This window comes from Spea bombifrons, chromosome 1 (assembly GCF_027358695.1).
Source record: "Spea bombifrons isolate aSpeBom1 chromosome 1, aSpeBom1.2.pri, whole genome shotgun sequence".
Taxonomy (NCBI): Eukaryota; Metazoa; Chordata; class Amphibia; order Anura; family Pelobatidae; genus Spea; species Spea bombifrons.
In genome coordinates this window covers 108,388,441-108,400,748 of record NC_071087.1, presented here as the reverse complement: position 1 = coordinate 108,400,748, position 12,308 = coordinate 108,388,441, and the positions used below count along the sequence as shown (strand labels likewise).

Genomic DNA, 12,308 nt, shown 5'->3' with positions numbered 1-12,308 from the left:
TGTTTGAAGGTCATGTAATTTTATTCATGACTTGACTGCTCCTTAAAAGGTAAACCTAGAGTCAGCCCAACCTCTTGCTAACCTACAGAATATCTATGTGCAGGACAGAGATCACCTAAAATGCTTAAACGCACTTTTTTTGTTTAACCCACTTTTCTACTCTCTTTTCTGCTCTCTACTCACATAGATATATATTATAACAAGAACATACATTTTACATCTAAAAATGTACTAGTTATGTATTATTTAGTTCACTACAATCCAATCTGATCATGAGTGTTGTGGACTGGTGCTGCATCCATCTACTCACCACTTGCAGCAGCTTCTCTACACATTCTGATACTACGTTGTGTCCATGCCCCAAGTGGCCCCTAAGATTTGCAGTTCCTGTGAGTTTTTCCTGGCACAGTGGGCAACGGAATGTAGGTTGCAAAGCATGTTGGGACACAGCATGGCTATGAACATTCTCCTCAGATGGACTGACATAGGTACAGAAAGGGCAGCAAAAAACCTGCAGCAAAAGAAAAAGTAGAGACGTAAAAGGATACCGCGACAGAGGGCGAGACACACAGACACAGAGGTGGTAAAAATAAGTGGGGGTTTATATGGGTCTTTGTGGGACCGGGTGTGGATGTGTGTGATCAAGGGGGCTTGCTCTATGACTATTCTGTTCCATCACAGGACTTTCTGCTTCACTCAGAGTGCCAGGACAGAGCCATAGCAGAGTAGGTGGCAAGGGGCAAATAATGCTACAAATGAAGGGGATAGGACTCTGTGAACGACTGCAAGAAATATAATTCATAGGGTTATGAATACAAAGTTATACGCACACTATTGGGTTTATTCAGCAAAGCAAGACTTTACATAGGAGTTTGCGGGAGAGTTGCAGTTGCATTACAAAGGCCCATGCAAGGTTCTCCATGAATGCATGTTTAATTGGACTTTCCAACCAAGTTCTTTTTACAGAAGAAGCTCGCAGAGGAGAAGCCTACTTTGACAGCGCATTGTCGGGAGGCTGAAATTGTTACCTTCTTGCAAACTCCTGCTTTAGTGATTAAACATGTGTGTCTTTTCAATTGGAACATAAGTCATTAATATGGAAGGTTCATGTGAATAGCTGAGAGTCCTTCTTTCATATTGTATTACTAATGCAACCCATTGTATAATGAACAGGTTGCAACTTACAGTAAGTAAGTACATAGTGAACATTCACTCATACTGATGCTCTCAAAGGTTTTAGCATTTCTGTAGGTACCTTAAACTACTTTGAGTACTCATAGTGCACTTAATATTACTTCTGTTGATACAACTATATTCTCTAAAATGTACATTATTATACACCATATATACATACATGCTAGACCACTGTCAGTTTACCCCTGAAACATACAGATACTTATATTGTTTTAATTGTGATGTATAGAATGCATTCCTCATTTACGATTTGCAATTATATACAATGTGTGCATGTTACTGTAAAGGTGTGCTATTTGTTTGTGATTGGGGATGTTTCTTGGTACCTGTCTGTAACGGGGATGTTCTCAAAATGGAAATATGTGCATGATCGAGGATGTGGGGTTTGTAAATGTGTGTGTAGGTTCATGGCTCATTTTCACACTAAGCAACATGTTACTGGAGGCCTGGCTGACATCCACTAGAAATTAATAGCAAATCGATCTATGTCATGTGTTGCCGAACCTGCACCGTTGTCATGTTGTAGTTGTCGATGTTTCAGCTTTCGAGGATTATGTGTGCGAGGCTATTTTGTGCAAATGATCAATACAGATTAGAATGGTCAGATGTCCTTCTGTTATTCTTTTTGACGTGCATCTGATCATAGTACACTAAAAAACCACGCACAACCCATGAGATTCTTAGAAGTTAATACAAGCCTACAGTTGCTATAAATCTGTTGTGTGACTGACGTTTGCAGCAATCTAATGCTGTCACGGTGACGGTGTCCACATGAGCCAAGTACAACAAAGTTCTTAATTAGATTTGCATCATATGTACCAGCCCATATAAAGAGGTATGTCTAGCATGTGGTTAGGAAGCTGATTCTGTGTTTATGTAAATAGGAGGGGGTCTTGCGCTGAATATTTAGCGTCATAGATAAGATTGTAGAGGAGTTATTTGGGTGTTATATGCGTGTTTGCGGTTTCTGAAATAGACTGTTAGCTTTGTAGGCAAGCAGCACGATCTTTGTTGATGTCTGTTAATACATATTGCATGGCTGCATTTTGTTACAGATTTTGTTAGCAGAGGGGGTTACAGACGGGTCCTATCCGTTCTATGAACGTGTTACTTTTTGCCGTTACGTGTTGCATAGTATATGTGTGTCATTGTTCTGGAATTTCTGTACATGCACGCATGCCCCATGTGTTCTGTTTGTTTATTCTTCAGACTACTTACCATTCTGTATACAATAAACTCATCTTCCATTTCCAGGTTGGTGAAACCTGCACCATCACCCATCTAGGTGAACCTCACTTCAGCCCCCGTCCCTCCCCTTTCTTACCCTTAATTCTAGCTTTCTCTAAAAACGCTCTCCCACCCGTCACTTGTCCCCAGCTCAGCTTCACCTGTATTCTTCTTTCTTGTCCTTTCTAGTTCACTCCCCTCACTTTCTTGCTCATTATCTCTCACCCCCACAGCTCTTCCTCGTTCGCCACCTCTGTATTATGAGCCTTTTTGTCCCTTTCTCTCTGCTGTGTCTCTTTTTCAGTACTTCCTCCTCTTCCGCGGTCCTGCAATAGCTTTCTCCTCTTCCTTGCTTTCCTGTCTTTTTTTTTTGTTACATTTATTTCATTCTTTCTCCCCTTTTTCTAGTTCTTTCCTTCTTTCGGCCTAGCTGGTAAACAAATCCCCTCCTATCTCCTCCCCTGCTGGGAGTTACAGACTTGGGCCCATGTTTAACCCTGAGCTGCCCAGCCCCCCTCCCTGGGAAATATGTCTCACTTCCTGCAGCTCCTGTTTAACGCAAAACATATGACAGGAGCCGGGACATGCTGGAACTAGTGAGCAGTTGTAACTAGTATTACACTTAGAATCAAACACTTTATTTAATGTGTATTTCCAGTAGAACTAGTTTAAACTCTTGTAATTAAACAACCACGGCTACAATCAGGGGAAGCCATTAACAAGGGAACAAACAGAACGCTGCTTTAAGAAGCTGGGTTTTTTTTAGCACGGGTGTGTGGTTTCTGTTGTGACCTGCATACAGTCTGACGCTAACAGTTTATTTTTTCTCCGATGGGTTTGATGAAAGTAGATTACTATTTGTTTTGGGTTTTTTGGGACAAATAATACGTTTGCACCCTCGGTAAAATGTTAAACTTGAGTGAAAATAAGTATGAGGTTAGCTGGAAGTCTGGAACACTAATGGATCGGGTCTCTCCTAGTACTCAAACCATGTGGTCCACTTGGTGACACTTGTGCGACCCAGTTGGACACGTACCGTTGTGCCTTCACTAGTATTCTCACACGTAGTCTTCGGTGTCTCATCCTGTGTAGAAACTAAATTGAGAAATCAAGAGTTAACCTAGTTATCTGCCACTGACATAGATAAGTCCTACACACTGAGCAAGGGTTAACGGTGCAGAATACTGGCCAACAAGAACAGGAGATTGTGGAGATAGCATGTTTGCAGAGAGATGAAGTGGAAGCCGATGGTACAATAGCCTGTGACTACAAGATATTTAAATCGGGCAGACTGAGAGCAAAAGCCCACAGGTGTAAGGGGTTATAGCTCTAATAGATTGGGAAAGGTTCAATAAATGTATACTTTGGATGTGAAATAAACAATCCAAACTGTGTGAAATCATGCATTTTTGGCCAAGAGGTTACAATCGTTAAAGGTTTTAAGGTTTGGGCAAATAGTCGCTATTTCTTTAAAGTAGAATTGAGGTAGGAGATTCACCCATTATATGTGAATGTAGACTAGTGCTGCTGTCTTACCTTTGGACGTGTCTGTGCTCTCCTCATCTGGTTCTGGTTTTGAAGCCGGTTCTGTTGATTTCTGAATTTTAACTAACAAAAAAAAAAGCATCCATTTATTAAAGAAAGAATAGACCTGCAGCATACATTAATGCACACACAATTTTAATACATAGAAAGTGATCCTTAAATAATTACTGTTAGCATCACCTGTAATACAATATTCAATGAACAGCTTTAGTATAATACTCACGATAGTGAATACAAAATTCGGATTATCATTACTGAAGGACCACTCAGGCCCTCCATTGGGGTCCATTCTGCAATGCGTTTTTACCGCATGCAAATCGGCAGATACATTATTTCGTTTCTGGGAGCTGCCTCTACTGAAAGCAGGAAAGGTACTTAAGTATACTTCCTGCACATGCTCCGCTCATACTGAAATCAATGGCAGGAACAGCAGCCAATCACAAGTGTGATTGCTGAATATTCATCTAACTTAAATATGATTGGCTTTGTCCATCTATTTCAGACCCTACAGGGTATGTGCAATAAGTGTACTTAAGTATGCTTCCTGCTTAAACTAACTGTTTTGTCAAGGCAGCCAGGGGGAGGAGGAAAGTTAGTTTAATTGTCTAACTCCAGTAAGAATGCATGCAAGAATTTTCATGCTTTGGAGTCCACTATTTAAAAAAATAATAAAAATTAAAACACTTGGAGACTAGTCCTTTCAGGTAAAGAAGCTGACATAACACTTTCACCCATACGTGTGCAAACCATTAACATGGTCCTATGACACGCTTACACATAGCACACTCACACATCAAACACGCACACCAAGAGTACTTTGCCACATGATCATACATGAACACTACATACACATTTTCACACAAACTGCACAGACAGCCAGGTAATTTGAAAAGCAGAAAGCAATTATATGACCATTGAGACAGAAGGATAATCATTTAAAAACGGAGGCGCGTGGTCTGACAAGGCTCAGATATTCAGAGAGGCCGGGAGAACGGGCACTACGAAGCACAGAGGCAGTCGGAGAGACGGAGCACTCCGTGTGAGGACAGGCGTAGTGTCACCAGATAAACGATTATACTGAAAATTGACAGTTGCAGGGAATTTATTCCCGTTTCAGCTAATTAAAGTGTTAAAGTTCTTTAACACCATTCAACAGCCGCCAAAATCATAAAATATTGATCAGGAGATGGGCAGAAAGCCAGGGAGGAAGGAGGGGTAGTGAGGGAGGGAGGAAAGGAGAAAGGAGCATGTAACAAGATAAAAAAAGGGGAATGGAACAATGATACAAAAGAAAGAGGGGGAGACATTGAGGGCAGAATGCATAAAAAGGGGTCAATGTTTATAGGTAGCCTTCATAACTCGAACTCAAGAGTGAGGAGGGCATTGACATTCTGCATTGATTGCCAATAAATCCTCGGACGCTAGGTTCTCTGCATACTGCTAGCGGTTCAGTACTGGTCAGCGTGAAGGCCTTTGCCATGCTCTGAGGACAGGATGGAACACCTGCCTTAGAACTCTCTCTTTAATATTTTTATTAGTGATATTGCAGATGGTCTTGATGGTAAGGTATGTCTTTTTGCTGACGACACAAAAATTTGCAACAGGGTTGATGTTCCTGGAGGGAGAAGCCAAATGGCAAATGATTTAAGTAAACTGGAAAAATGGTCAGGCTGTGGCAACTGGCATTTAATGTGGATAAATGCAAAGTAATGCACCTGGGGCATAAAAACCCAAGGGCAGAGTATAGAATATTTGATACTATACTAACCTCAACGTGTGAGGAAAGGGATTTAGGGGTAATTATTTCTGAGGATTTAAAGGTAGGCAGACAATGCAGTAGAGCATAGTCAGCATGAAGAGAGTTTATTTAAAAGAAGAAATACTACCACGACAAGAGGACATAGTATTAAACTAGGGGGCAAACGTTTAAAAGTAACATCAGGAAATATTACTTTACTGAAAGGTAGTGGGTGCATGGAATAGCCTTCCAGAAGTGGGATAGGGATAAGGCCAGGGACTAAGGAGAGTATTCAGAGGTTGGGCAGACTGGATGGGCCGAATGGTTCTTATCTGCTGTCACTTTCTATGTTACTAACTGAGTAATGATTTGCAGTATAACAAGTATATGTATAATGCAGCGTTTTTTGAAATACCAAGAGGCTCAAACGTCAGGGACCAACTTATATATTTCTGGATCACTGCTTAATGGATAAACCTTGCTTTCAACAAGTTCCTACCATGCTCCTGTGGGGTGTTCCTGTAAACGCTGATGATCCCCTCTAGTATGACTTCCCCATGTGTCAGCCTCCATTGCGCAAGGTTTTGATGGTGACTTGTTGAGCGTAGGTGTGACATCATTCCGAGGCGAGAACCCACACTGCTATCACATGGGGCACACCGAAAACATATGTCCCTTGTACCTCCACTTTCAATGGACTGCAGAAACTGTGCAGGGATACATGCAGACGTTATTTAATGTATATTCCACCAAACTATATACTCCACAGAGTTGGCTAATGTCAAAGGAAAACGCTACTAAGCTTAAGAATACCATTAGACATTACATTAAACGGGTCATTGCAGACAGTATGCAGAATGCCAGTCTCTACCTTTTTAATGAATCTTACAATCTGTGAAGCTAAACATCTTGGTAAATGCTGTTTCTTATTATTATTAAGGAAATTCCTTCACATTCTTGACATGCAGATGTGCCAGAAGGTACTGTATTACAGAGAGACCCCACAAACATTGGCAGTCTTAGATTATATTCCACTATACAGTACGGTATTGTATACAGTACAGTATTAGATACAAAATATCAGCCACAATGAGATATAATACACACTGTTACATAAAATAAGATTCAGATATAATATACAGTATGTCACTTAAGAAGCAAATGTGTGCAATACATCTTACACAGTATATCACACTGATCACACTACATGGCCTGATATTGTATTGTAAATTCTGGATATTACATTTTACCTTATAAACCCGTAGGCTTTCTTCGTGGCTTCCTCCCTGTACATGTAGCTGCATCTTCTCTCTGCTGTTGCTCTCAAACCCACACAGGTTACATCGAACATGCAGCGGGGGGAATGATGATGCTTGGCTATAGCCACTGATTGGTAGCTCTGCTGCCGAGGCTTGTGCAGCGGCCAGCGCTGCACCCCCTTCTCGCATGTGGGCAGCCAGCTGGTACTTCTGGGCATGTTTGTCCGTCTTAAGGTGTAGCTGGAAGTTGGCTTTTAGTTGGGTGCTGTAGGAGCAGAGTCGGCAGCAATGCAGGTCGCCTCTCACCTCCCTCCATTCCCTTTCAGGAAGAGTTCGACCTCTGCTGGCATGAGATAGCAGCCCCTCCAAACTATCTGTGGTAAAGCAGTGGCACACCAGGCAACGGAATACTGCAGGGGACAGTTCCTCCTCACACATAGATGTGGGTATGTCCTGAATGGGTGCGGGTGTGGACATTGTGCTGGAGGGTCCCAGATTGCTGAACTGGGGACCTGAGGAGGAATCTGGAGCGAGAAGGTTGCAAGCTGCAGGGAGATTGGGAGAATTAATCAGGATGAAATATAACATAAAAATACTTGCTACCTCACTATAAACCCACTGAACCCCTCCCAGTACTTTTTGTACTGCTTTCCACTAGACTACACATAAACATAGATACACAGATAGCAACGGCAAAAAATGACTAATTGCCCCATCCAGTCCACCCATTTTCACCTAATAATTCTTTAGAATAGTACTAAACACATTCCTGGCTTTCTTGAATTCCTTTACTGTGTTTGCATTAGTCCTCCAGTCCCTGTAGTTCTACCACTCATCAAAAATGCTTACCTCTTGGACTTTGTTTAATCCCCTGATATAGCTCAATGATTCTTTCATGGTAATTAAAACACTGTCATCTGAGACCTGGATGTAAATAGACATTTTCATCCCAAACTAAAAGCTATTCATCAAGTTAATCAAATGGATGATTCTTATATTACCCCACAAGCAAAGTCTACTACATACACAGTGTGACCTGAATGGTCTTTCACATGTTCCTTTAGAGACAACTCTCTCCAAAGTCCTCACCTTGGCCACTGGATGAGTTGAAGGGCATTGGATTAAATAGTAGTGGGTGATCTAGGCCCTGTTCAGGTGCAAGAGGACCTCCATAGAATGGAAAGGTATCTTGCCCCATTCCCAGCCCCTGATGGAGCAGCAGAACGTTCTGCATGTGCTTCTCACTGGTCATGTGAATACGCAGATTTCGGGATATATTGGTTTCATAATTGCACACCTTGCAGTGCCATGATGCCTTCTGCTTCAGCTGCCGATCAGGGGGTGAAATCTGACCACCCTCTACCTGTCCTACGCTGACTGCTGGTGCAGCCAGTGGAGGGGTTGATGTATTGGGGGTGGCTCCTGATCCTTGGTAGCCCTGCAAATTGGCCAAGTGCTTGTCAGATTGCATGTGTATGGTGAGGTTGCCCTTGGTTGTGGTGGAATAATTGCAGGCTTCACAGCGATACGGTTTATAGCCACAGTTGTAGCTCTCACCCCTGGCTAAGCGTGGATGTTGCTGGCCGCTGTGGCAATAGGAGCAGTGACTCTGGGTCTCTGGGTGCTTTTCCTTCATGTGGACATCCAGTGTCTGTTGATACTTGTAATGCCAGTTGCACTTTGGGCATTTGAGGGTTTTGCAGGAGTTGCGGGAGTGTAGTAGCGAAAGCTGGCCCTGTAGAGAGAGACTTTGGAATTGTTGCGGGCCTGAGGTTGGTGTACAGTCATCACGGGCTTGTGCACCACGGTCAGCTTCAGTTTGGTCAACCCTTTTGTCAGTGCCATGTAAAGTTCCCATCTGTGGAAAGCTATTGGTCATCATTGGAACGTAGAAGCTTTGGTTTGCAAGTAACTGCTCAGCGATGTCAGAAGGCTGAGCAGTTGGGAGAGTGCTTTCTCCTTCATCTTCACGCTCTTCTTCACAACCTTCACCCTGTGTCTCTTTTACTGTTGGGCAACACATGGCTCCATCATTCTTTTCGTCCAAGTGGAGCATTGAATCTTTGGCTTCAGTTGAGTGGTGTGTTCCAGTGGGTTCACAGCGGTGATACACTAAGGGTGATAAGGGCATCTGGCCCTGGGGGAGATGGGGATTAGCATCTGGATTCCTATCACAAGAATCTTGACTTTTCGTATCTTTGAGATTCATTTTAGTAGTAAACTCATTTGATGTTCCTGGCTTTTCTTGTGTTGCTTGAATGATTTCTAGATATGGGGTAGACTGAACTACAGTCTCTGACTCCTGGCCAACTTCCAATGCCTTGCAGGGATTTTTTGGTTCTAATAGGCTAATGAAAAGTTGCCCGCTAGAGCTATATACAATGCCCGAAGTTTCCCCTCCTGCCAGCTGATCTTGATAAGGGTGATCCAGGCCATGAATACATGAGGCATGCTGCCCCAAGCTGCCTCCATGTTTAAAAGTGAGTTGGCATGGGATACAAATCCACATACTATCTACTGTCTGGGTGTTTTTGGACTCCCCACATGGTCTGTGTCTTTCATCGTCTTCCCCTACTTTCTCCCCCGCCTCTTTTTCTTTGGGTTGATCTTGGATTCTGGGCGAGGTACCAGGAGCCGTTTGGGTAAAATCGGCTGCCTTGGCTGAGGTATGTCGGGATATTTGGTTAGAGCAAAAGCCTTGGTAGGTGGCGGTGAGACGGAACGAGGTGAGTGGAGGACGGGGTAACACTGTGCTATTAGGGGAGTCCCGCAGTGAGGATGAAGTAGGAAGAGCTCCCTCATCTTCCTCATCCCCTTTCAGGAGGTAGACAGATCCATCGCTGGAGAACAGGACATGACCCAGAAGTGCTTCCCCTTCATCCTTATTTTCCTCCTGAGAGTTTGGCTCTGCAGGAGGAATGAGCTTTGGCAGATAAGTGGGGTGAAGTGGGTCAGAGGTTGCAACAAGGGGTGGCTGCAGGTCAGAGGATGTTGGGCTGGCAGCACTGTAGCCCCCTCCAGTGGTGGAAGCAGAGGAAGAGGTGGTTGAATCAGGACAGGGAGACGTAGGCAGGAGGGGGGTATCTTTGGTGGCTGACGGGCAAAGGGATAGATTGAGGTCCAGGGGCCAGGGGCTCCTGTCATCCTGCCCGGTAGAGGTGAGGAAGCATTCACCAGCATCCATGGCTGTGCGGTGGATATGCAAAAGTCATCTCAGACACGGCCCTGAGAACAGAGAATATCATATGAGAATCTAACAAGATAAAGGAAATAGACAAGTAATGATTTTGTACAGGAAATGTGTTAATAACTGCTGCCCATCTGACAAGAAAGGGCTATTCATTACCCATGGGCATTTATAACAAAATGCTTAGAGTAAATGAGTCTCTTTATATGGGATGGGACATGTTAAACTCTCTGGTAGAGAAGGTGTTCATTTTTACTGAACTGGTTTTGAGCTAGTAGCTACAGGGAATTGGTTTTGGGCTAGTAGCTACTCTGCTTATTGGGCTATCAGCAGGGTAAGAGGTGCTCTGCTAGTCTGTTATGGAAAGGTTCGGTTAATGTTCTGCTGCTAACAAGGTGGTCAACTAGTTCTCTGCTTATCGCCAAGATAAATGTTTTGTTAGTGCTGCGTTTGTATTTTAAGAAGAGGAAGGGGTTAATTCATGCACTGCTGGTCTCTCCCCTCCCCCTCCCTTGAGTCCTTATAACTCTGCTCCCCACAGAGTCTGATGTTGAGGTGATTAAAGAGCTGTGAGAATGAGCACATTAGCATGTTAATGAGTATGGAAATTATTAACTAAAGAGTGTGTGGAGGGTGTGGGTGAAGCACTGGTGCAAGGATGGGGTACTGCAGTCCACGCAATGTAACGAGAGACAGGTCCGTCTTACTCCATTCCCTGCCACATAGCGCAGCTCGGAGATGCCATATTAATAATGACCCCCATTCACAATTCTCCTCATTATCTAATTGTTTATAAAGTGCATTCCACTTAATAATCCAAATGAAGGCCACATTCAAACAGTCTACACATATAACCAAAAAGGCCAGGATGGAAATAACCACACAATGCAGTTGTGACCAGTTAAATTATTAGGGGACCAATTATAATTTTTCCTTATCCTACCTCAGGACACAGGCTATTTACTCAAACCTTCTCAGTAAAAATATACGAGCGTTTTCCTACGCTGCCATTTCAGTCCATCCGCCTGCACTGCCCCACTCTTCCCAACATACATCTGTATACTCATATAAATGTTACATAAATAATGTATGTAGTCAGTCTGTTAAGGAACCTGGTATTTCATCATTCCTACGTTTTTGCAGAATTCTTGTGTAACTCCAAACTCCATAAAATGCCCAAGTAAGGGCCACAATGGGAGCCAGACCTCCAATCTTCATTTGAAGGGATATGCAACTACTTCCTTCCCTCTATGGCCTGTAGGCCTTCAGAGGGGCCGGTTCTTCATGTCCACTGGAGTCACCTAGGGACGGAGGACCCCAAAAAAGGGTACCACACCTCCATCACTTAAAAGTGGAATCTTTGGGGGACCTGGTTCCACTGTGGCTATTTTCAATGTATGAATAAAATACTTTCAATACAAAAAAATCATGGCCACCTGTGCACTGTGCAAAAATCAAATGCATCATAACAATGTTCTTCACCACCATCCAGCCTAAAAGGCTGAGGATAGTGACAGATAAAAACAAAAAGTGCTTAGTGCTCTTACCAATGTGTCAAACCAAAAAGGTGCGCTGTGTAACTATCACAGAGACACATAACAAGTCGTAATCATGCCAAGTGATTTGTTCATAATTACCCAAAAGTGTGATAATCCACTCAAAACCTGCTAATCAACATTAACACTGAAAAACAATCAATCCATCCACCATAACTGGTCAAAAGTTACAACCAACAGGTATGTGCATAATCCCCCAACGCAGGTCACTGATTCGGCCACTGAAACAGTAATCTGACAAATTTGCCTTAACCTGCTGAGGAAGTGGCATGGTGTTAGCAAGATCAGTTTGCAATAATATATTTGTGTGGTGTCAACTAATCACTGAAAGTCAACTGCAAAATGCCAACCTGTTACCATGAAAAGGTACGGTATCCTACCAATAGGGTATTTATTTGTCCACAGGAGCTAACCCTCAATAGTTTGCATTTACATCATCATTGGATAGCAGGGGGATGACAGGTCAACAGACCCATAGCCAACATGATCAGCTCATGATAAAGCCATACTGCCATAACAGTGGCTCCAAGTCAACACAATGATAAACAGAGGCATTTGGGTATCAGTCAATTCCCCATGGGTTCAACAAGACAAAGGTTCTG

General features: G+C 43.1%; 1 protein-coding gene across 3 annotated transcripts in view; it reads right to left on the bottom strand.

Moving 5' to 3' along the window:
- Positions 1-12,308, bottom strand: part of ZFHX2 (zinc finger homeobox 2) — a 36,065-nt gene that overhangs the window by 10,381 nt on the left and 13,376 nt on the right. For all 3 annotated transcript variants that reach the window (XM_053468191.1, XM_053468199.1, XM_053468209.1), the window contains 6 exons: positions 8,053-10,188; positions 6,955-7,508; positions 6,204-6,411; positions 3,958-4,029; positions 3,458-3,516; positions 311-511 (listed from right to left, as the gene is read on the bottom strand). In XM_053468191.1, coding sequence (XP_053324166.1) covers positions 311-511; positions 3,458-3,516; positions 3,958-4,029; positions 6,204-6,411; positions 6,955-7,508; positions 8,053-10,147 — 3,189 coding nt within the window. In that variant the 5' untranslated portion in view covers positions 10,148-10,188. The remainder of the gene's footprint in view (positions 1-310; positions 512-3,457; positions 3,517-3,957; positions 4,030-6,203; positions 6,412-6,954; positions 7,509-8,052; positions 10,189-12,308) is intronic.